Source organism: Ochotona curzoniae, unplaced genomic scaffold (assembly GCF_017591425.1).
Source record: "Ochotona curzoniae isolate NIBS_2020 unplaced genomic scaffold, NIBS_Ocur_1.0 contig_3255, whole genome shotgun sequence".
NCBI classification, from domain to species: Eukaryota; Metazoa; Chordata; class Mammalia; order Lagomorpha; family Ochotonidae; genus Ochotona; species Ochotona curzoniae.
This window is the reverse complement of record NW_024465777.1, coordinates 5,694,981-5,720,455: the sequence shown is the minus strand read 5'-3', so window position 1 is coordinate 5,720,455 and position 25,475 is coordinate 5,694,981. Positions and strand designations below refer to the sequence as shown.

The 25,475-nt window shown below is 40.4% G+C and overlaps 1 protein-coding gene across 7 annotated transcripts in view; it reads left to right on the top strand.

Moving 5' to 3' along the window:
• Positions 1-25,475, top strand: part of EYA3 (EYA transcriptional coactivator and phosphatase 3) — an 84,968-nt gene that overhangs the window by 43,991 nt on the left and 15,502 nt on the right. For 3 of the 7 annotated variants that reach the window (XM_040979692.1, XM_040979693.1, XM_040979696.1), the window contains 7 exons: positions 4,711-4,848; positions 14,051-14,136; positions 17,148-17,331; positions 19,076-19,215; positions 20,162-20,245; positions 21,505-21,594; positions 24,959-25,017. In XM_040979692.1, coding sequence (XP_040835626.1) covers positions 4,711-4,848; positions 14,051-14,136; positions 17,148-17,331; positions 19,076-19,215; positions 20,162-20,245; positions 21,505-21,594; positions 24,959-25,017 — 781 coding nt within the window. The remainder of the gene's footprint in view (positions 1-4,710; positions 4,849-14,050; positions 14,137-17,147; positions 17,332-19,075; positions 19,216-20,161; positions 20,246-21,504; positions 21,595-24,958; positions 25,018-25,475) is intronic. The other 4 variants (XM_040979697.1, XM_040979699.1, XM_040979695.1 and 1 more) reach the window with 3 other exon arrangements.

Below are 25,475 nucleotides of genomic sequence, written 5' to 3'. Positions count from 1 at the left end.
GTTGGATGTCAAAATGTCAAAAAACGCTTGATTTTTTTTTTTTTTTGAAATCAAGATTTTGGAATGTTTTGTTATATTAGCTAATGTTATTTTGTTTCAGACATTACTACACTTTTGGGAAACCTCATCACAGTAATATTATCTTCTTCTTATTGAATGCTTACCATAGCGAACAATATGCTAAGAATAAGTGCTTAATTTTATCTGACTTAGTCCTCAGAACAATCACAACAATAGTAGATAGTAATTTTTTTTAAAAGATTTCTTTTTTTTTTTTAAAAGATTTATTTATTTTTTATTACAAAGTCAGATATACAGAGAGGAGAAGAGACAGAGAGGAAGACCCTCCATCCGATGATTCACTTCCCAAGTGACCGCAACAAGCAGTGCTGTGCTGATCCAAAGCCAGGAGCCCGGAACTTCCTTCCAGGTCTCCCACACGGGTGCAGGGTTCCAAAGCTTTGGGCCGTCCTCAACTGCTTTCCCAGGCCACAAGCAGGGAGCTGGATGGGAAGTGGAGCTGCCAGGATTAGAACCGGCGCCCACATGGGATCCCAGTGCATTCAAGGCAAGGACTTTAGCTGCTAGGCCATGCCGCTGGGCCCAAAAGATTTCTTTTATTTTCATTGGAAAGTTAAATATACAGAAAGGAGGAGAGACAGAGAGGAAGATCTTCCATCCATTGATGTACTCCTCAAGTGGCAACAGCCAGACCTGGGCAGATCCCAAGCCAGAAGTTCGGAGCTTTTTCCCGATGTCACATGTGGGTGCAGGGTCCCAAGGCATTAGGTCATTCTCCACTGCTTTCCCAGGCCACATACAGGTAGCTGGATGGGCAATGCGGCAGCCAAGACACAAACCAGCACCAGTTTTGGAACCCTGTGCTTGTAAGGCATGAATTTCATCCTGCAGGCCCAAAAGATTATGTTTTTAGGGACTGAAAAATTGCCCTTAGTTGCTACTGCTCTGATTTAGTTTAAGAGAACTTTAGTTTATTGACGATTTGGTAAAAAAAAATATTAAAAAATCTATGAGGCCCAACGCCATGGCCTAGCAGCTAAAGTCCTCGTCTTGAACATGCCAGGATCCCATATGGGCGCTGGTTCTAATCCCAGCAGCTCCACTTCCCATCCAGCTCCCTGCTTGTGGCCTGGGAAAGCAGTCGAGGACAGCCCAAAGCCTTGGGACCCTGTACCCACATGGGAGACCCGGAAGAAGTTCCTGGCTCCTGGCTTCGGATCGGCACAGCATGGCTGTTGTAGTCACTTGGGGAGTGAATCATCAGACAGAACGTATTTCTGTCTCTCCTCTTCTCTATATATGTGTGCCTTTGCAATAAAAATAAATAAATCTTTAAAATATATATATTAATAATCTCAAGGTGTTGATGTCAAGTTTTCCTCACTGTTTTTACTTCTGATAGTTCTTTCTGTGGAACTGTTTGAGATGATTTTAAAAATGTATTAGCCAAAATATTCACTTATGTATTATTTATAATAGCAAAAAAAAGGAAACAACTTACATATTAAGCCAGAAGAAGCATTTTAAGTGTTAAAGGTAAATGGTAAAGGTGCCCAGGTTGAAATATAGCCTGTTGTACTGACATCCCATATGGGCGCCAGTTTGAGCTTTGGCTGCTCAGCTTCCAGTTCAGCTCTTTGTTGAGGAGTCTGTGAAAGCAGAAGAAGATGGTCCAAGTCTATGCACCCATATGGAGACCTGGAAGAAAGGCTGGGCTCCAGCTGCAGCCTGGAGTAGCCCCAGCTGTTGAAGCCATTTGGGGAATGAGCCAGGGAATGGAAAATTCTCTCTTTTTCTCTCTCTGCCTCTTCTCTTGTCTCTTTAACTCTTCCTTTCAAATAAATAAATATTATTTTTTATAAATGGTACTGTATTCATAGAATGGAAAACTTTGTAGCTATTACAAAGTTTATGTTTAAAGCGTATTTAGAGTCCTAAGCAAATAGTGTTATTCATTGAGAAAAAGTATGTAAAACTGAAAAGACAGTGTTTAATATCCTGTGGATTTTAATGGTACAAAAGGTGCAGGGGGTGGGGGAGAGAGAGAAGAGCTATGCCTGCAGAATTGTAAACTGAAAATAAAAATGTTTTAAAAGGCACAACAGATAAATCTCAGTTACCATTGGTTTATTCATAGCCAAGGACACAGTTCCAATATGAGCATTTCAGTTAACAAAGTCCCATACAAAAATAAGAACAGCCTGTGTTTTCTGTTTGAGATTATATGTTTTTTTTCTTTACACTTTCTAGATTTTCCTGATTTTCTGTAATAAGCATCTGTTTTTGTAGTTCGGAAAGATACTGAGATATAATGTACTGTTAAATCAACAAACCAAGGTATTTTTCATGTCCCTTTTTGTAGGATTGTGTGCATGTCTATGATAATGTGTTACTATATACTGAGCTGATCATGTTAGTTCTGTTAGTGCCTAATTAACAGAAACACCTGGGTTCAGAAACTTTAGGTTGGAGTGCATGTAAGACCCCAATCTGGGGCATTAGAAGGACAGTCTCCCTTTCCCACTGGTAGACCTACCCTTGCCCGACAGCATACATGCTCAGAAGTACTGGAAGCCTTGTGGCAAGCAGAGAGCAGTGCACTAAGAGTTTGGAAACCAGGGTTTGATTCCATCATTTGTGGTAGGCAGTCACAGCATTTGGTTATGCCATCTATTATCTGGAATTCTGGGAGGTCTGCGTGTAGAAGATGTTTATGTACCGAAAGAGCAGGACCATGATGATGCTGGAGGCAGTGTTCATATTGCCTTTATTCCTCTCTTCCCCATAAAGTGATAGTGTTACGTATCTGCTTTGACATTCCAGACTAGCCATCCTGCTTCTTGTCTTAGACATTTGTGGCCCAAATTTTGATGAGAATTTATAGATACTCTACAGTTTGAAATTTTGAAAAAATAAATATGACTAGCAAAGCTTTCTCAGTTTACCATTGTTATTAATAAGATATTATTTTGTGTATTGATAAATATTTACAAAATCTAATACCTCAAGGTCAAAATCTGTTTAGAAAAAAATATCAGATTGATTATAATAAATTTAGACATTGTGACATATAAGTGACAGTTTACCAAAAATTGTAATACACTGCCATGAAAAATCAGGCACTAATGTGTGCATTTCACATCATGAATGTTTAAAACATGACAGTGGCAAATATTTTTATTTTATTGAAAATCAAACCTAGCCAAGACAATAGCTGTGATTAACCTGAACAAGACACTTAAGTAATCATGAACTAACAGGAAGGGATGACCTCATAATTAATACATGTTAGAGATATTCCTCAGTCTCCAATAAGTTCTTTCATATGGTTAGTATCAGAAAAAATGCATTAACAGTTTGAGACAAAGCAGTTACCATGCCCCATTGTCAAGATTCTTATATCTCCCCTTACTATTTTTTGATTTCACGTAATAGCAAATCTGAAATTTCTTACCAAATTAGGAATAAACCAAATGAGTTAACTGAATTTAAAGCCCTGATTAACCTGAGGATTGATTTTGTACATGGAAAATGTTTGATAAACTTTGTTAGGTCAGATTCTCAACTTAGCTGCACTGACCCAGCAACTCTGCCTATTCAGAACACAGTAAACAATCACTTCTCAACCTTTTGGCTAAGAAAAAGCACAGAACATATGAACAAGCAACCTCCAATGTATGTGGAAGCTCTCTTGTAGAAATAGAGCTTCATTTATGGTTTCCTGTACTATTAAATTATAAGGGAGGTATAGCCAGATTATCAAGAAGTAATATCACAGAGAAAAAACAGATATAAAAACAACTATTGAGTTTATTTGGTGCTAACAAAATGTTTCCATGCAGCAAGTAGACTTACAGGCACCTCTGCAGTGTGTAGTAGAGCACTATGTCAGACTTTGTCATGGACATCTGAGAAATTCTGAAAATGTGTTCACTGCTTCTTCCCTGCAAAGAAGGCAGGAATGAATAAGAATGCTCTGTGTGATTTATGGGAAGATACCTCTCAGAAATATTCTGTAGAAAAGCAAATTATGAACACTATGTGTAGCATGCTTCCATTTTTGTTTTAAAAAATGCATAAAAGAGATGCAGATAACTCCTGCAAACTATTAATAGTGATTAAGTCTGGCTGATGAAATTATACATGGCTTCATTTTTTTCTATGAGTTATGTGTTTCTAAAATTTGAACTTAAAAATAAGCCTTTGTTAATCAAAAGTAACAGAAAATAATCAATTTAAGATAATCAAAGTATTTAATACATCTTAGAAAAAAGTGTGGTGCCTATTTAATGGGTAAGTGAATTTTAAATATTATGAGACTATCTCTTGCCTTAACGGTTCAAATTTTGTCTGCACAAGGATGTCAGGCACTTTTTTTTGACAAAGTCCCATTGGATGACGAAAGCTCGTTTTCCAAACCCTGATCAGCTCCCCTAGTCATTGAAATGAATTTCTATGCAAATCACTGTTGGAATGTAGACGCGGTTTTGTTTCTGTGGCCCCACCCCCTAGTTCTTTGAAAATGTACATGCTTGTGGTATAAGGGAGAGACTCAGTAATATTCCTTGCAAGCAAATTTTTCATGTTTGAGGATTCCAATTTTGACCCTACTGGCTGATGTTTGAAAGCATAACTCTGCTTCTCAGTCCCAGTGCATTGTTTGTAATTGGTCCAATTTATCTGATTCAGGTGCATTGTGGCCAGGTATGAAACCTGAAAGTGGTTTAATTCAGACTCCATCTCCAAGTCAACACAGTGTTCTTACCTGCACTACAGGGTTAACCACAAGCCAGCCAAGCCCAGCACATTATTCTTATCCCATTCAAGGTAAATAGGCATGGTTGTGTGTGTATGTGTTTTTCAATTATTGTTGCTGTTGTTACTTGTTTTTAAATCTGCCTGTATCTAGAATTAGACATGGTGGTAATTTGCATTTCTGCATGCTGTTCATGTTAAACAAACTAGAGCTAGGGTTGTGGCTTAAGTAATTTAGCTCTTGAATGTGAGCAGCTTGATAAAATGTAAGGCTTCTGCATGCTGATGTACAGAAAACCCTCTGATCTTGCTCTAGACACTTTCTCCTGAGACTGAAGACTCCATGAGTCCGATGTTGCTGATGCCCTTTAACTGGATTGTCAGTGGAATGTGCACTATGTGCCACTTCGCTGTGGCTTTGTCAGACCTACACCCATTTACTGCTTGTGTTTCTTGTGATCAGAAAGTTCATTCTTGTTCCTATTTCAAGGTGAAAAGCATAGTATTGAATGTAAACTTTAAACAACCTTCCTGAATTTTTCCTCTAAAAGGTTAGAATTATAGCAGGACTATTAGCAAATTCAGAAGCACTGTGGAATTCATTGGCCAGCCTCCCAGATCCAGTGGGGACAGTCTCAGTGTTCTGTGTCTTGAGTTAGTGACCGTTCACCAGGTTTCTCTTCTGGGCCCTTGGTCCAGGGTTGTATTAGCTTTCTGATTTTATGTCTTGTAAAATGAGCACTACAGGAATGAGTGAGGGAATGTAGGAATGAGGGTGATGGGGGGATTAATCATTATTTTAATTCTTCTGTTTTAATGGTTTCATTTAAATAATTCAGAATGACTTCTGCTTGGTCTGTTCTCAGACCTTCTCTGAGTTATCTTTATATCTTCTTGTTTTTTCAAGTTATCCAGTTTCTCTTTTTCTTGTTTTCCCTTTTTTCTCTTTGTCCTCTTCTGTTCTTTGTTATTGTTTTTAAAGAGCTATTTATTTTACTTTCAAGTCAGTGTTTGAGAGCGAGATCTTCCATTTGTTGACTCACTCCTCTGATAGTTACAGTGGCCAGAGCTGGACCATTCCAAAGCTGGAGGTCAGGAGTTCCTGTTGCATCTCTGACATGGGTGCAGGGACTTAAGGCCTGCTTTCTCAGGCCATAAGCAGGAGACTAGATCAGAAATGAAGCTGCTGGGACAAGAACCAGTTTTGCCTTAGTGGAAGGATTAGCTAGCTATGCCACCACACCAGGCTCCCTACTTCTTTCATTCTGAAATGGGAACATCTGTAAGGGGAAAAAAATCCAAGACTTTCTTCTCCAAAACCCCTTTTCATTTTTTTTAAAGTGTTTCTCTAGATTGACAGGTCTTCGGTCCCAATCACAGGCAAGTCAAGTGCCTGGTCACTCCTAAAAGGCTAGGCCTGAAGTGGCTACATCTAAGTTGTAAAATAAATTCAGTGATACTCTTCTAATCATTAGCCATCTACCAAAGGTTAGAACCCCATTCCTCTGCAGTTGAATTTGAGGAGTCTGATGGTTGTTTGCTTCTTTCCTGGTAACAGTGAGTCTTTTAGGAGCATTGCTTCAGAAGGGTCATGAAAATATTTCTTCCAAATCACTAACCACTGTCCTTAACTTGTTGTCTAATAATAGGACATTTTCCCTTTAGATAGGTTAACTTAGCTTTCACCATTTTTCTTTATTTTTTAAAGATTTATTTATTTATTGGAAAGTCAGATATACAGAGAGGAGGAGGAGAGAGAGAGGAAGATCTTCCGTCCGATGATCACTCCCCAATTGAGGGCAACGGCCAATGCTGTGCCGGTCCGAAGCCAGGATCCAGGAACTTCTTCCGGGTCTCCCACACGGGTGCAGGGTCCCAAAGCTTTGGGCCGTCCTCAACTGCCTTCCCAGGCCACAAGCAGGGAGCTGGATGGGAAGTGGAGCTGCCGGGACCAGAACCGGCGCCCATATGGGATCCTAGCACGTTCAAGGCGAGGACTTTAGCCGCTAGGCCACACCGCCGGGCCCTCACCATTTTTCTATTCAGGATAATTCCCTCCCTTTTTCTACTTAGTATCATGGCTCATTGTGCTGTTTGTTCATTAGCACTTTGACACTGAGTAGAAATTAAGGCAGAAGTTAACCATCAAGTCTCTTGATTTTTGCTTTTTATTCTGAAGGAAATTTTGTGGACAAACAATTGACTGATAGGATGCCTATTTTGACTGACCTGGCTATGCTGCCATCGCTGCCCTCCCCCTGACACTCCCTTTCCTGTAGCATGTATTCAGCCCTCAGCCTTCCAGGGCTGCTGCTTCACCCTGTGTGTGTGGACTGTCTCAGCTGGTCAAACAGCAATACCCATTCTTCCCACCTCCAAGCACAATGCAGTTGCAGCAGCTCATCTTTCCTGGGGGAGCTAGCAAACAAATTCCACTTCTGGCTTAATTTTAATCAAAATATTTTTTAAAATGTATAAGCCACTGGTTCCCTATGAAAGAACTGCCTCTGTAAGCTTACAGAAATTCTTTGAATAAATAGATCTGACTTCTTTTTTTTTTTAAAGATTTATTTTTATTATTTTTTTATTGGAAAGGCGGATATACAGAGAGGAGAGACAGAGAGGAAGATCTTCTGTCCGATGATTCACTCCCCAAGTGAGCGCAACGGGCCGATACTATGCCGATCCGAAGCCAGGAGCCTCCTCCGGGTCTCCCACGCGGGTGCAGGGTCCCAAAGCCTTGGGCCGTCCTCGACCGCTTTCCCAGGCCACAGGCAGGGAGCTGGAAGGGAAGCGGGGCTGCCGGGATTAGAACCGGCGCGCCCATATGGGATCCCGGGCGTGCAAGGCGAGGACCTTTAACCACTTGCGCCACCGCGCCGGGCCCGATCTGACTTCTTTATATTAATCTTTTCTAGAATGTCTGGTGACTAGGCTTCCCTGTCTTTTGGTATTGTCTTCAGTAGAGATGGCTTAATTGATTAATATTCAAATGGAAAAATTGGTTTCAGAAATTAAAAATCAAAGTCAGTTTAAAAAAAAAAGATTTATTTATTTCACTTTAAAGTCAAAGTTGCCAAGTGAGAGAGAGACAGATATCTTCCATCTGCTGGTTCATTCCCCAAATGACTGCCAAGTCCAGCTGGGCTGGGCTGAAAACCAGCTTTTTGCAGGTCTCCCACTTGGTCTTCTGCTGTCTTCCCAGCTGTCAGCAGGGAGCTGGACTGAAGTAGACCAATCAGGGCACGAATTGGTGCCATATGGGGCACTGCAGGTGGAAGTTTAGCTTGATATACTACCACACCAGCTCCTTAACTCAGTTTTAACTTTGATGAATGTCCTTGAGCTCTGATGCTGACCAGATTTTATATAAACTTTTCTTATTGGAATGGTTTTTGTTTACAGAAAATTGGAGCTGATGACACAGTCTTAGATTCACCGGTTCTGCCTGTAGTTTCTGCTATTATCAACATCTTACATTAGTATGTTAGATTTATTCCAATTAGTGAACTGATGTTACATTTTTCTTTTAAAGTAAGAATTAACTTCCTTAGTTTTTGCCTGACTCTTTTTTCTGGTATGGGATGTGATTCAGGATAGGACATTAAATAAATGTAATTGTTGTGTTTTAGGCTTATCTAGATTTTACACTTTTTTACTCTGCCCTTGTTTATGATGACCTTGATAGAATTGAGAAATACTAGTCAGATCTAGCCTTCCTCTCGGAATTTACCTCGTGATTTAAGGATAGATTTCTTGCAGGAAAGCTCACAGAGATAAAACACCTTTTCATTCATATAATGTCAAATATTCATACTTCCCAACATGATTTACGTCTGTCAATGTTGACCTTGATGACCTGGCTGAGTAATGTTTGTCAAGTTTTTCTCAGGTGCCTCTTTTTCCCTTACCATACTTTGCCCTCACATCCAGATCACAATGTGCAGCTCACTGTAGTTCAGTTACCCTTCCTTGGAGTTCTTCCCTACAGGAGGTTGTTTTTTGTTCCCCATTTAATTTATTCATTGATTTGTTCATGGGCTCGTGGATATCTAGTTTATATTTTGCTGTTTCATTTGTTCCAAGTTAGCCATTGACAACTCTCATTTGGCTTTGAGCCTTTTGGTATATATATTCTCATTTAATAATTTTTGTTAAATTGTGTGTGGCAAGGGGCAGGAAAAGAGGGAGAGAGAGAGAATATTGTTATTTTTAAGCACTATCTTCCTGTACTACAAGATGCTCCAGGTTCATCTTGTATATTGTCTGCCTGAATCTTGTAATCAAGGATTGTTCTTAAGAGATTCTGGCTCCTCTTATGGGAGAGAATGTTAGTAGCAAAGATCTAGATACAGATAAGCACACTGCTGTTGGAGTGTCATGTGTCATTTGTTCTAGACTCTGAACTTGCAGAGCAAAGAAATAGATCGGTCTGTTTTCTGACCTCTGTAAATACACCCGTAGATCCTGAATGAGTAAAAATCGGACGAGTTTTTGTTAGTTATGTTGCTCACAGTCTGGAGTAAGTTTTAGGAACCCACAAACCTCTCTGTCACTAGCTAAGAATAGTGAATTTTTTGTTGTTGTTGTTCACACGCAGTGCATGGATGACTTGGTGTGCATTAATCTGACAAGTATTTCTTAAGCATCATGAATGGCATACCAGGATTTTGGTAGATATGGAGACAGTAAGATAACAAGATTCCACTTTCATGAAGCTAACAGACTAGTAGAGGAAAATAGAAAAAAGAAGAAGTAAATAAATAACAAGCTGTGAAAAGTTCTCTGAAGGGAAAAAAATATATAAAGATATGTACAGTTAGGAAATTAAAGACTGTTTAATAAGGGCACAGAGAGTTGTCCTGAGGAAGTGAGGCATGCGAAGGAGGAGCCAACCTGCTGGGAGCATGAGAAAGGCCACTGCTGGGGTCCGTTCAGTAGGTGTGGATGACATGAAGGTATGAAGAGAACAGCTCCCCTGCCAATGGAACTGGACTCAGGCAGGCCACGGGAGCCACTCCAAGAGAACAGCACATCAAAGGATGATGAAAAGCTTGTCTTGTTTTTGAAAAGTCAGAGAAAGTCAGCGTGAACAAAACTGATGGGATAACATGATATAAAATTAGAAATGGCCAGAACTAAATCCTGCACAAACTTATATGCCATTATCCCTGGGATTCCCTTTCAACTTTAGGGCAATGTCACTTAACTGTGCCACTCACCATTCCATCACTGTTCTGACCCAAGCTGTATCTGTATATTGCCTGTATGAGCCTGTGCTTCTAATAGGGCGCAGTACTCAGAAGCTTTGACTTTCACGGATTGGCAGCTTCTTGTCACACTCTTAGTGTTCAGAAACAGTTGGCCAGGCAGTTGGGAATTGGAGATCTTGTAGCCTGTGGATGAAACACAGTGTGAGCTACTCACGTGAGCTTTATTTGATTCTCTGATTTTGTACTTTCTATTATATATTTCATCGCTGCTGCTTTTGCTCTTTAAACCTGCAATTGAATCTTGCTTTTCTCAAGATTATGTGTGTGTGTGTGTGTTTGAGATAATGATGATGATGAGGAGGAATGCAGTGTTTTTGTTTTTGTCTTCCACCCTCTTCCCCTGAAGTGCCTGGTCACGGCTGTATGGTAGAGAAAGACAGGCAGTGATTATGTGCATTTTTAGGTGGCTGTAGCTGTTTATAAAGACAAAGATATGCAGTTACTAACTTCTCGGATTAGAGCGAAAACTTCCTGAGGAGAGACTATTCTACTCTTTAGTGGATGGTATAGCTTCTAGGCCGACAGTAGATCCTGACACACTAATTTGCTAGAAGGATGAATGAGTGATTGAATAACATGTTAGAAGTGATTTGGTTTGAATACAAGAAAGCAGGTTTGTTGATCCCTATAATCCTCCTTGGTGCATATTAAGATCCCAAATAATAAACACCATACTATTCAGAGAAATTTATGGGTATTAATAGGATGACACTTATTAAAAACTCAGTAAATTAGGACTGGTGTTTGGTACACTGGGAACACTTGCATCTGTAATGCCACCGTCCTATATGAATGCCAGTTTGAGTCCTAGCTGCTCCTCTTCCAGTCCTGCTCCCTGCAAATGCAACTGGGAAAACAGCAAAAGATGGCCCAAATACTTGGGCCCCCAATGCCAAGGTGGGAGATCCACATGGGCATTCCGGCCCTTGGTTTCAACCTGGCTTCGCTCTGACTATAGAACTATTTGGGAAGTGAATCAGTAGATGGAAGACAGATCTTTCCTTCTGTCTCTATAACTTTGCCTTTCAAATAAATTTTAAAAGCTGTTTAAAAATGTAAGTAATCTATCTGAAACTGGTATAATTAAATTTGCTACCAGGGATAATAGTCATAACTGACCAGTTAATTAATTGTAAGGTCTTCCCTTTTCTTCCCAACAACTTTTTTTTTAAGATTTATTTATTTTTATTGCAAAGTCAGATATAAAGAGAGGAAGAGAGACAGAGGGAAATACCTTCTGTCTGATGATTCACTCCCCAAGCGGCCACAAAAGCTGGAGGCAAGAGCCAATCCGAAGCCAGGAACCAGAAGCTTTTCTGGGTCTCCCACATGAGTGCAGGGTCCCAAGGATTTTGGCCTGTCATTAGCTGCTTTCCCAGGCCACAAGCAAGGAGCTGGATAGGAAGCGGAGCTGCCAGGAGTAGAACTGGCGCCCATAAGGAATCCTGGCATATTCAAGGCGAGGGCTTTGGCTGCTAGGCCACAGCATTATGGCCGCAACAACTTTTTTTTTTTTAAGATTATTTTTATTGGAAAGGCAGATTTAGAGAGAAAAGGAGAGACAGAGAAAGGTCTTCCATTGACTGGATCACTCCCCAGATGACCACAACAGTCAGAGCTAAACTTATCCAATGCCAGGAGCCAGGAGCGTCTGAGTTTCTCAGTCAGAGGTAGGGACCCAAGGCTTTGGGCCATCCTCCACTGGTTTCCCAGGCTACAAGGAGAGAACTGGATGGGAAGTAGAGCAGCCAGGATACAAACTGGTGCTCATATAGAATCCCTAGGATTAGCCAATTGAGCCATCAACAACGGGCCCTTCAACAACGTTTCTAAAGCCACCTTATAGCTCAGTCTGTGTACTTTATATGAGTAGGGATTATGTCTTCTGTCCAGCAGGCCACAAGACCACTGAAAGGTGAGCTGAGAGAGCACTTCTGCAGCAGAAACACTAGAGACAAACTGGTGGTGAAGGGTATCCCTGTATTTGAAAGAAGTCACAAGTTTATATAGGAGAAGGGGGCAGGCAGAAGGACAGTCCTGACAGTACTTTCGGCCAATAACAACATTGTGACTGGCTAATAGTTTATCTCCTTGGATCCTCAATGAAGTTAAAGGTCAAGAAGCACAGGAAATTATGTCTCGGGCAGGCTTGATACCTGCTGAAAAGCAGGGTGAATGTAACATTTGACTTCTAGAGTTGTTTACAAAGGAAATCCTAGCAGAGTAGGGAAGAGAGACTGTGAACAGCAATGTAGGGGTCTATTAGCCAAGGGTACAGTGTCCCATGTGCCTATGGCCTCCCGTATGGGCTAGGCAGGCAGAGATCCAGGGGTGATCTCCCACAATTATATGTGTGTGAGTTGTACCTTAGTAAGTTAGTTACTTACTGACTTACAGTTAGTAGTTTGAGAGGAATGGAATTAAAGATAAGTAGTAGAAAAAGAATATGGCAGAACCAGAGCCAAAGGAAACTGAGTTGTAAATGGACTTTGCTGGTTAAATAATCTCAACATTCAATAAGTTTTTCATTTTAGTTTTCATTTTATTATTCTTAGATCACCTATGTTCAGTATGTTTTGTGACAGGCGTTTCAAGAATAATGTGCTAGCAAGAGAGTAACAACCAGCCAATTTTTTTCCCCTTAAAAATAATTAAAACTAATTATAGAGTTATCTGTAAATTATATATCATTTTTGTTAGTTAGGGAAAAGTTTGTTTTGTTAGTTAGGGAAAAGTAGCCACAGTAGAAAAGAAAGTGAATCATTAATAGAAAGAAGACATCAGCTGTGAGATTATAACTGTTTCATTCAGTTCTTTGTTTTTTGCAAAGCAAACTCCTTTAGTTTGTCCACAGTAGTGAGTACTTGTAGATAAGAAATCTAGGGGCTGGTACAGTGGTATAACAGGCGAATTTTCTGCGTATGGCACCACATCCCTATTTGTGTGCCTGCTGCTCCATTTCCAGCTCCCTGTTTGTGGCCTGGGAAAGCAGCAGAGGATTGCCCAAGTCCCTGAGTTCCTGCACCTGTGTGTAAGATCGGAACAGGCTACTGGCTCTTCATCAACACAACTCTGACCATTGCAGCCATTTGGGCAGTGACCCAGCAAATGGAAGATTCTCTCTCTCTCTCTCTCTCTCTCTCTCTCTCTCTCTCTCTCTCTCTCTCTCTCTCTCTCTCTCCCCCCCCCTCCCTCCCCCTCCCTCCCTCCCTTTCCTTCTATCTGTAAATCTATCTTCCCAATAAAAATAAATACATATGTATTAGAAAAAGGAAAGAAAAAGAAGTCTCATTTGTAACTCAACTGCTGACTCAGGAGAAGAGCTGCAAGTGATCATCTTGCTTCTGAACCACTAAACCACTAGCTCCATGACTGTGGACGAATCTCTTTAACTCTTTTTTTTTTAAAGATTTATTTTTTTATTGCAAAGTCAGATATACAGAGAGGAGGAGAGACAGAGAGGAAGATCTTCCATCTGATGATTCACTCCCCAAGTGACTGCAACAGCCGGTGCTGTGCCAATCTGAAGCCAGGAGCCAGGAGCTTCTTCTGGGTCTCCCACGCAGGTGCAGGGTTCCAAGTCTTTGGGTCGTCCTCTACTGCTTTCCCAGGCCACGAGCAGGGAGTTGGGTGGGAAGTGGAGCTGCTGGGATTAGAACCGGCGCCCATATGGGATCCTGGTGCATTCAAGGCGAGGACTTTAGTCTCTAGGCCACGGCACCGGGCCCTTGTTAACTCTTGATATCATTAGTATTCATAGTATGAGCCATGATTGATTTGTAGAAGTTTAGTAGGACAAATTCAAGACTCAGGTTGAAACAAAAATAATTTGAGATATTTTGTTTCTAATCGAATCTAGATTGATGTATGGCAAACTGAAAAAGCAAAATGAGTATATATATTCTTTATCTCCTCAGAGATATGTTCAATTAAAATAACATTTTCTGTTTCTTAGCTTTTTATACAACATTTTTAATATTTTTTAACCCTCAATCTCACAGCTTCAAGCACAAATGCCAGCCTGATATCCACTTCATCTACAATTGCCAATATTCCGGCAGCAGCAGTTGCTAGCATCTCAAATCAAGTAAGTGACAGTTTGGATCATTCTGTTTAATAAGACTCATCTAGCCTGCTCTTCCTGTCTTTATTCCAAAGTCAGTCAGTCCATCCCAGAAGCTGTCAGGAGTGGGCAGGGCTGGGGAGACCTTTTTCTGGATGCCTTGAGGCTTCCCAGGCACCCATCCATTTTCTCTGGCTACTCTGCTAAGCCTGTCAAGAATATGGTTCTATCATGTTTATCCTTGTTTCTGCCCCCACTAGAGTGTAAGCTCCAGGGAGGTTACAATTTATTTTTCTATTTTGTTCATTCTGTATTCCCCAAGTCTAGAAAAATCCCTGGTACACATCAAAAGTACTTGGTAAATATTTGTGGGATAAATGAATAAATAGTATGTCCACTTAAAACTATTCATTCCTTTGTGATTCTTTTTCTGGTCTAATTGTGGTCACTGTTGGTTGAATCGTTCATGCTGAGAAAATTGCCAGAAGCACTGTAAACATTGTTTTGTTGTTTTGTTTTTCTGCATTTTCTCTGCAGCAGTTGTTGATTTTATGTTGTCAACATGGATTTTGGTTTTTTTTGGCCAAAGCATTGCTATTCTGATTCATCTGTTATGTTAAGCTGTTTCTTGTATTTGTCCATTCCCATTGGCTGCAGATTACCTGCTGCCTCCCAGGGTGCAGCTTAGCAGAGACCCGAGTCAGAAACAGAGGAGCTGGGACTCACACCAGTCACTCTGCTAGGAGATGGGACTCCACTGCTATGTCAGACAGCTGCCCCTGTTTCTTGCTTGTAATTGCCATGTAATATACAGATTTATGGAGTATACCATAGCTTTTCAGAACATGTGTATATTGTAATAAGATCAGAGTAATCTGCAGAACTGTTATTTATGATATTTGTCATTTCTTTGTGTTAAGCATTCAAATAGCTCTATTATCTGTTTGGATAAATACTGTTAATTATTATCAGTCACAGATTGCCTACCTTGCTATGAACTATTTGGAGCTGTTCTTTTTGTCCTGCTGCGTCCCTGCACTGATGAAGCATCCTCTTCCCCTTTCCCTGCTCTTCCACATGTAGGAGATCAGCTCGAGAAAATGGAGTATTTTTCTTTCTGTACCTGATTTCACAATATAATATCCTCTATTGTATTTATAAATGACAGAATTTCATTCTTTATATATCTCATGGCATTCTGCTCCATTTTCTATATCTTATCAAGAGACCCTTAGGTTGATGACTTTCAAATAAATAAGTAAATCTTGAAGAAGTTCATGGGTGAGCACATAGTGTAGCACTAGAGGTGCCACATCAAAGTGCCTGACTGCTGATTCTTGCTTCTTGCTAATGCAGACCCCAGGAATCATGAGTGTTTGGGAAGTTCTCCAGCGAGGGAAATTTTCTGTGTCTATCTCCTAAGAGTATTTTATGGAGCATAAAACATGTTTTTATTTTGGTGTGGAAAATAATGTTAACTAATGGACTACTGAGTGGCTCAGTTGGCTAATCCTCCACCTGCAAGCACTAGCATCCATATAGGCCAATTTGTGTGCTGGCTACTCCATTTTTGATCTAGGTCTTTGCTTATGACTTGGGAAAGCAGTGAAGGATGGCTCAAGTCCTTGGACCCCTGTTACCCACGGGGATTTCTGCAAGAAGCTTCTGGTTCCTGGCTTTGGGTCAGTTCAGCTCCAGCTGTTGTGGCCATCTGGGGAGTAAACCAACGGATAAAAGATCTTTCTCTCTGTAAATCTGCCTTTTCAATAAAAATAAATAAATATTTTTAATTGACTTATGCATAATTTTTAATAGCACGTATTTCCTTTTTGAAGGCATTTTATATGTATCTGTGAGCCCTTCATATGTGTCTGTGAAATGACCTAGAGTTGTCATTATGTTAAGGAACTTTTTGTTTTTAAAAACAAATGGATTGTGATTTAAAAAAAATAGATAACTAGTATTTTAATCTGGGTAACTCTGATGTAGGATATGTGCTTTCTTCACTTAATTTCATCCGTGTTTGTAAGCATTGCTATTTAGTGCATTATTTGTAAACTTTTTAAGATTTCTTTTTGTTTGAAAGAGTTACAGAGGATGAGAGACAAAAGAGAACTTCCATCCATTGGTTCACTCCCATAAATGGCCGTAAGAGCCAGAGCTGGGCAGGATGATGCCAGGATCCAGGAGTTTTCCCAGGTAGGTGGTAGGGGCCCAAACACTTGGACCATCTTCAACTGCTTTTCCCAGGCCATTAGTAGGAAGCTGGATCAGAAATGGGGCAGCTTGGACAGGAGCCATTGCCCATATGGGCTTTGGCATTGTAGTTGGCGGTTTTATTTGTCACACTGTGATGCTGGCCCCAGTTTGTAAACTTTATAATTTTTTTTTGCAGAGGGGCCCGTATTGAATTGCAGTGATTTAAGCCACTGCCTACAGTACAGGCATACCGTAGGAATGCCTATTGAAGCCCAGAGGTTCCACTTCCAATCCAGCTGCCTACTACTCACATAGGAAAGCAACAGAAGACAGTCCAAGTGCTTGGGTCCCTGCCATCCACATAAAGAGGACCCAGGCTGCTAATGGCAGCCTGGCCAGCCAGCCATTGGCCCAGCAAATGAAAGATTCTCTACCTCTTTCTAACTTAGCCTGTCAACTAAATAATAAATATTAGAAAAAGTTGTTTGCAGAAATCCAATACATCCTATTGGTGATAGTGGGTAGCGCCATGGTGGATAAAAGGGCACTCTGGGTATATTAATGAGTGTACAAGGAATCCTTCCCTGTCAGCTTTCTCTAATCCTGAAGATACTTTACCCTCCAAATTCTTGAATTTCCACAGAATGCCTTTTGAAAATCATCAGTTTAGTTGAGAGACTGTTAATGAAATAGTAAATGAGAAGTCATAGTAGTGCTTTGAGAAAAATATCAATAATATCAAAAATATCAATAACAGGAAGAAAGCCTCTTGTTGTTGGAATTAATGGATGTTCTTTCTAAGAGTCTTGTTCTCTGTTGCTCCCTTTTGCCTACAGGACTATCCCACCTATACTATTCTTGGTCAGAATCAGTACCAGGCCTGCTATCCCAGCTCCAGTTTTGGAGTCACGGGCCAGACTAACAGTGACCCTGAAAGTACCACATTAGCAGCAGCCACGTACCAGACAGAGAAGCCTAGCGTCATGGGACCCAGCCCTGCAGCACAGAGACTTCCCTCTGGTAAGCACTGCAGCTCTCAAAACTGGCTTGGGGGCACTTCCCCCCAAAAGTGTTTTCTTGGGAAATCTGTTGTCTTTTTTCCCTAAAGGAATACCTAAAATTTAGCTTGAAATTTTAGGAAGTGTAGAGCCTTTCAGTGTACCAGCAAATTAAGATGTCTAGATTGTAAACTTTTGACATACAGGCACCACCACAATCAGAAAACACATGTTTATCTCTGTATTTCATGAAAATTTCGTGATTAACTTTTTTTTTTTTTTTGAGGAAAGCAGTGTTTCTCACCAACATGGACAAATGTTTGAAAATAGTGCTTTTTGTATATAAGTAGTATTCAGTATTACTTGTCCTTTGTGAGATTGAGTGCAGGAGGTTGCTATTTCAGACAGGCATAACTGAAATAATTATGTGTTGGTGCCTTCGTTTTTGATACATTTATCAATTTCTTTGTTCATAAAAATCTTAATTTTTGAATCATGAAGAATTTCAAACAAAAATAGAAGCTGTCAGAATAGTGTAATGAAGTTTTAGTTCCACCTCATCCTTCTACCGCGCACGAGCAGCCTCATGTCATGGTGTTCAACTTCATCCTGTTCCGTCTTTCAAACATTGCTGTTTAAAATATAACACACATTAGCCCAACAACAGTGCTATTAGCTCAGCTTTAACAAAAACAACAAAAAGCAGTAATTTAATATCACGACGTACCAAAAGGTGTTTGTATTTCAGTTTTCTCATGTGTGTTTTGTTTTCTACATTTAGTGTCAGAATTCAAGCCAGTCTATAGCATATACATGTAATTTGAAACATGTTGTAGATTGTTAAGTGTAGACAATTTTTATCTGTCAATTAAAAATGTAGAGAGATGGGAAATTAGCCTAGTTTTTCAGATCCTGTTACCTGAATTTGGTTCAGGGCTCCGGCCCCTGCTTGCCCCTTCTGCAGATGCACACCTTGGAAGACAGTAATTACCCTCGGTGTTTATGTTCCTCCTGGGTTACCAGCTTCTGCCCACATGGGGTCTGAGCAGGCCTTGTGGGGAGACAGCCAGCAGTTAGGAGCATGTGTTAGGATTGGTGGGGTATGTATTTTGTTTACCTACAAATTCTCCCACGTCATGTTCTTACCCTTTTAATTTATTGAAGAAGTGAGATATCCCATGTGAATTCTGCTAATTATATCATCTTAGGGTGGTTGAGTGTCCTACTGCCCTCTGTGCTTTATTGAAAATTGGTAGGTGAATCTTGAGCAGTGGTTTTCAGGCTGGGGTCATTTTGTTCCTAGCAAATGTGGTGATGTAGGGAAACAGTTTTGATTGTCACACAGGATGGAGGATGCTACTGACACCAGTGGGTAAAGGCTAAGAATGCTGCTTGATTGAGCCATCTTGTCCTACAGAGCACAAAATTATCTGGCTCACATGTCACCTGTATCCAGCTGAGAAAGCCCTCATCTGGAAACCTGACCAGATTTAGGTTATGTTTGCTATTTTGTTTTGTTAAACAACTTTAGAGCTGTGTTTTAATCACAGTAAGCATAACATCTGATTTTACCTTTTTTTTTGTTAGCTGCTATTGATGCTCAGTACCTAGATTTGTGTTCCCTAATTGCCTACATGACGTTTGGTTTTCCAGACTTTGTTCCTACAGAGTAGTTTGTAAGAGCATGGAATCTGCTCCCCTCTTTTCTGCTCTGGTACTCAAAGACTGTTGAAACCAGCAGTGTATGTCTTGCTTTTTCTTTGCAGTAGATCCTTCTACAAGCCCTTCTCTGTCCCAGACTACACCAAGTAAAGATGCTGATGATCAGTCCAAGAAAAACATGACTGGCAAGAACCGAGGCAAGAGGAAAGCTGATGCAAGTTCTTCTCAGGACAGTGAATTGGAAGTATGGGAAGAAACTCACTTGAGTTGCCTACTTAGTTTTCTGTTTGTTTTCACTTCTTTAACTTTCATACACATATCCCAAACTCATGAAAGATGGTACAGTTCTATTTTGTTTACCCTGTAGTTCCTAAGCAGAAGGAAATGAACATGTGAAGAGGAAAAAATATATATAAAATTTTCACTCTCTTGGTAGTGTTGTTTGATGCACTAAAATTTTGTGTGTGTGTGAAATCTGATTTTTTTTTCCTATTACTGTGCTTTTGGTGTGATAGTTAACAATGTAAAGTTTTGATCTGCTTTCTTCTAAGATTTTTCATTGATTACCCCTTAAATTTATGATTTTGAATCATTTTGAAATAACTTGTATGTAATACATAATGTTTTGCATATGGATAGCTGGTTTTCCAGAATCATTTATTGGAAAGAGTTTCCTTTCCTTGTTGAATAATTTTGGCATCGTTGTCCCAGTCGATTGGATATATTTCTGAGGTTGATTTCTAGGCTTTCATTTTCCCAGGCATTCTAGCAGGGCTTGTCAGTTTTGTCGATGTTTTTGAAGACCCCACTTGCCATTTCACTGGTTTTTCTGTTGTCTTTTTATGTTTAGTCTTTATGATTTTCTTCTTTCTACTGGCTTTCAGTTTAGTTTTTTCTAATTTTTAATGGATGTACTTATATTGTAGAACTAGGATCTCTCTTTTAAAATAAAATTTCCACTAAATTTTTCTCTTAACACTGCTTTCACTATATCCTGTAAGTTTTAGCATGCTGTATTTATTTTCACTTATCTGTAGTATTTTGTGATTTCTTCTTTGACCTGCTCATTAGTTGTTTGAAACTATGTTAATTTCTAATGTGAATTTTTCCATTTTCTTTGTTATTAATTTCTTGTTTTATTTCATTGTGATTTGAAGAAGATACTAATTTTTTCTATTTTCTTTCCTTAGCGGGTATTTCTTTGGGACCTGGATGAAACCATCATTATCTTCCACTCCCTTCTTACTGGATCCTATGCTCAGAAATATGGAAAGGTAATTTGAATCATCCTTTGTTGTAAATATCCCTCATATGATTATTTAGGCAGGTTAAACTTGTTTCATCTGCCACTTCTGATTTATCTTGTTGGCTTTCAGTTTTCCTTGTAAACCCTCACCTGTGGCAGAATTGATCTAGGACCACTGCAGAAAGCATGGGTTTCCCCAGAGTGGCATCTTGTATAGAGTGTTCTAATAGCCAGTCTGAAAGCTGCCACCCCACCCCGCGCTTTTTTTTTTAAACAACCTAAATTGAGCATTTCATTTAGCTAAGTATATACCAGATACATGAGGGTACTTCAGAAAGATGATGGTTATAAAAAAACATAGAAGAAGAACATGTAACCTGTAAATGAAAAATATGTAGGCTATGGTTTTTATTTAAGATTTATTTATTTTTATTGGAAAGGCAGATATACAGAAAGAAGAGATAAACAATCTTCCATCTGCTAGTTCACTCCCTAAATGGCCACAATGGCTGGAGCTGAGTTGATGCGAACCCAGGAGCCTGAAACCTCCTCCAAGGCCTCCCACGTTGGGTGCAGGATCCCAAGGCTTTGGGCTGTCCTCAACTGCTTCCCAGGCCACAGACAGGGAGCTGGATGGGAAGTGGAGCAGCCAAGACTTGAACCGGTGCCCACATGAGATCCCGGGCGCGCAAGGCAGGGACTTGAGCAGCTAGGCTACCATGCCAAGCCCAGATAATACATTTTAAAGTAATTTTCATTGGTTTTCCTACAGATATTTTAACTGTGGCCTTCCTTTACTATCTGGTTTTTGAGGCTATCAGCTAACTGACCTCTTGTGTTATAGTGCATATTTGGGGGTTTGCATGCAGGGAAGAAAATGGGCTTTACAATAGCAACATTTAGCAGTACTTAAAATTTCCTCTAGAACAGGGTTATTTCCCCCCAAAAGTAAATGGATCTTGTTTAGAATGAATGGAGAATACTGCAAGGAAACACTACAGTTACTGACTGTAAAGTAGTAAGGGTAGTTTGGTTTGGTTTTGTATATTCTCTGAAATTTCTAGAAATTTAACTGCCCATAGCCTCTTTTTTTTTTTTTTTTTAAGATTCATAGCCTCTTTGATGTACAATCTCAAATTCCGCAGTTGTGAATGAATTTGAAACGCTGCTGTGTGTCCTTGTTGCTTTGGCCTTGAGCCAAAATAATTTTGAAGTATTTTGGAGATAAGAGTCTGTACTGTGCTTTTTAAATCAAGCAAAAAAATTTTTTTCTCTGTTTTCTTCCAGGACCCTACTGTGGTGATTGGCTCAGGTTTAACAATGGAAGAAATGATTTTTGAAGTGGCTGATACACATCTCTTTTTCAATGACTTAGAGGTAACACTTTAAATCATTTCTGTGCTTCACAAAAACGTGTTTTCACTAATGATTTTGAGCCTGTATTTCAGACACTGTGTTGTCAGAGTAGGTATGGAGAGGCCAGCTGAACACCAAGACTTGCTTGTGCTGATTCACTCCCCAAATGTCTGCACCAGCAGGACTGGGCCAGGAGAAAGCCAAGAGGCCAGGACCCAATCCAAGTCTCCCACGTGGCTGGCAGGCGCGACACACAATTAAGAAAATAAGAAGTGAGACAGACAATAGATAAGATTATGAAAAGGGAAGCTCCCTTCAGGCTTGCTGCATCAGTCACTTATTGGACCACTTAGGGGGTGAAATTATAGGAATTGATGTGGTACAAATTTTGATGGCCACGCCCCATATTGATTTCAACCAGCCAATGCTTGTTGATCAGGGAGTAACAGTGTGACCCAAGTACAGAATTTACTGTGTACTTTCTCAAGGATATTCTTATTTTATTTTTGTTTAACAATTTATTTTATTTTTATTGGAAAAGCAGATATACAGAGAGGAGAGACTAAAAGATCTTCCATCTGCTGGTTCACTCCCCAAGTAGCCATAATAACTAGAGTTGAGCTGTTCCAAAGCCAGGAGCCAGAATCTTCTTCTAGGTCCCCCATGGGGGCAGGGTCCCATGGTTTTGGGCTGTCTTCGACTGTTTTCCCAGGCCACAAGCAGAAGATGGGAAGTGGGGCAGCCAAGACACAAACTGGCACCTATATGGGATCCTGGCAAGGCAAGGATTGAGAACTAGATGGGAAGTGGGGCAGCCAAGACACAAACTAGCACCTATATGGGATCCTGGCAAGGCGAGGATTTAGCCACTGAGCCATCACGTTGGGCCCCTCAAGGATATTTTTAAAGCACACAGTTCTGTGGCCTTGAACCATTGCCCAGTGTGCATACTGTCACCCACAGTCCTTGATCTTGGTCTTGGACTTTTGCCCATCTGCACACTTTACTTTGGTCTCTGACACCAGCAGTCTGTGAACTCAAGATTCCATATACAGTTCACCTTGCTTGTGAGTAAATCAAACTCTTTTTTGTGAGTGGCCTGCCAAGGGACCCAAGCACTTTGAGCTGTCACCACTTGCTACCCCATGATGCACATTAGCAGGAACTGGAATTGGAAGTGAAGCTAAGACTGAAACAGGATGCGAGAGTCCCAGGTGTTGTAGTATCAAGTGCTTACTCCTAGCTCTGTTTTATTATCTGAAAACTTTTAATTTTGGTTAACTTTTTTATTTTCCCTTACACCCTGGTTAGCTTATTTGGGAGTGATCTAGAACAGAGAAAGATGTCAACCTATCAGATAAACCACTGATGAGTAAGATATGTTCCAATTTAGTAGTCCAAATAAAGTGCATTTCAGCCTGGCCCAGTAGCCTAGCAGCTAAATTCCTCGCCTTGTGTGCACCAGGAACCCATATGGGCATCACTTCTAATTCCGGTGGCCCTACTTCCCATCTAGCTCCCTGCTTGTGGTCTGAGAAAGCAGTCAAGTCAACCCAAAGCCTTGGGACACTGTACCCATATGGGAGACACAGAAGAGGCTCCAGGCTTCTGGTTACAGATCAGCTCTGCTCCAGCCGTTGCAGCTGCTTGGGGAGTAAATCAACGGACAGAGGATCCTCCTGTCTTTCTCTCCTCTTCTCTGTATATCTGACTTTCCAGTAAAAAATAAAATCAATCTTAAATAAAATAATGTGCACTTATATGTAAAATTAGTTTGATAATTTTTGACTGTTCTTCAGTTTTCTCCTCTTGAAAGATAGTCTGCTGATTTGTCCAGTTGATAAAAGGCTGCCCTAACTCATTATATTTTATCATATTTGTTGTCTACGTATATGTTAAACTTGAAGTATGGGATCACTTGATTGTTACATGCCGGTAACACCAGGAAATACCAAGAGGTTCATACTGATATTTTTTTGGGTTTGAGATTTGAGTTCACCTTCAAGGTGAACAGACTAGGGGATCAGAAGAGCAAGGTGTGAGTCTGATAGCCGCTTAGGCACCATCCTTCACTTTAGCTAAGCAGTTGTTCCACACAGAAAACCACTGAAAATCTCAGAATATAGTTCCACTCATAGACAGTTCTCCAATAGACTAAATTAACCTGTATTGGGTTGTGGATATTTGGGGGTGAGGCTGTAGGCGAACTTGGTACAGCAGTGAAGGCATTGCTTGGGATATGAGCATCTCACGTTGGAATTTTTGCTTCTGTTCCCAGTTCTAGCTTCCAGCCAACATGTATTCTGTGAAGCTTTGGTGATGGCTTAAGTAGTTGGATTCCTGCCACCCACAAGGGAGACCCGAGTTGAGTTTTAACTTCTGGCTTTGACTTGGCCTATCATTGACTGTTGTGGACATTTGGAATAAATGGGTTTTGTTTTGTTTTGTTTTGTTTTGTTTAAAGAATATAGTCATTGGGCTTTAAACTCCAAACCCCATTAATCTTCTTTCAACTTCACGTAGTGATAAGTAAGGATATCTGAATTTTTATTCCTCAAGACTTCTTGCAGAAACTCAGATGCTGGTAGGTCTGGAATGGACCCAAGAATACATTTTTTTAAAGAGTTACCAGAGGTTTGTGAAGCCTGTATCCTGTCTGAGTCTGACAGTGGTAGCATTTTATGTCAGCAGTGGCCTGGGCTTTGTGAAAAGAAACCCGAGATCTTATACCTTATTCTAGTCTCTCTGCTACTCAGTGGTTGTGTGATTTTGAGGAAATCCTATCAGCTTACTTTCAGAGCGTGAAGAGTTTGCTTAAATGACCTCTGATTTCTACTAAATGTAGATCTATAAATTTGTTTTCTTTCATTCATTCTCATGGCTTCTCTTCCAGAAGATTTATTTACGTATTTATTTAATAAAAGAGTTACGAAGAGAGAAAAGAATAAGGTTTTCCATCTGCTGCTTCACTCCTCAAATAGCTGCAACAGCTGAGAATAGGTGAGGCCAAAGCCAGAAGCCCAAGAACTCTATCCGGGTCTCCCACATGAGTGGCGGGGACCCAGGTACAAAGGCCGTCTTTCCCTAGTTTCCCAGGTGTATTAGCAGGCAGCTGAATCCGAAATGGAGCAGCAAGGGTTCAAACTGGTTCTCTTATGGGATGTAAGCATTTCAGGCCATGGCTTAACCTGCCATACCACAACAGCAACTTCATAAATAAACCTTTTAAAAAGGTAAAATAAAGTGTGTGGGAAGGGGCAGTAAAGGGCATGAGAGCGTTCCTCCCCGCTTGAAACCCTGAAGAACGTCACCAGCCTGCCGCTTTGTGTTGTGGTGACAACTTTTCTGCTCCTGAAACTGAAATAGTCTGTTTTGTCTTTAACAGGAGTGTGACCAAGTGCATGTGGAAGATGTGGCTTCCGATGACAATGGCCAAGACTTGAGGTGATAAATATGTTGATGTTTTAAATATGAATGTGTCTATTACATGCAAATTCAGGTTAAGTTAAGATGGAAACAAGATGATTTGGATGTAGTTCTAAAAGAACTCATTATCTAGTAAAGGAGATAGATATGGATGTAGTTGGGTCCAGCGCAATGACTCAATGGCTAAATCCTTACCCTGTAAGCACTGGAATGCCATATGGGCACAGCTTCGTGTCCTGCCTGCTCCACTTTTCCATCAAGCTCCCTGCTTGTGGCCTGGGAAAGCAATCGAGGATAGCCTGATGCCTTGGGATCCTGCACATGGGATCCTCCCATGTGGGAGACCCAGAAAATGCTGCTGGTGGGCTCCTGGCTTCATATCTGCTCAGATCCAGTCATTGCAGCCACTTAGGGAGTGAATCAGCAGATGAAAGATCTTTATTTCTGTATCTCTTTGTATAAATCTGCACTTACAA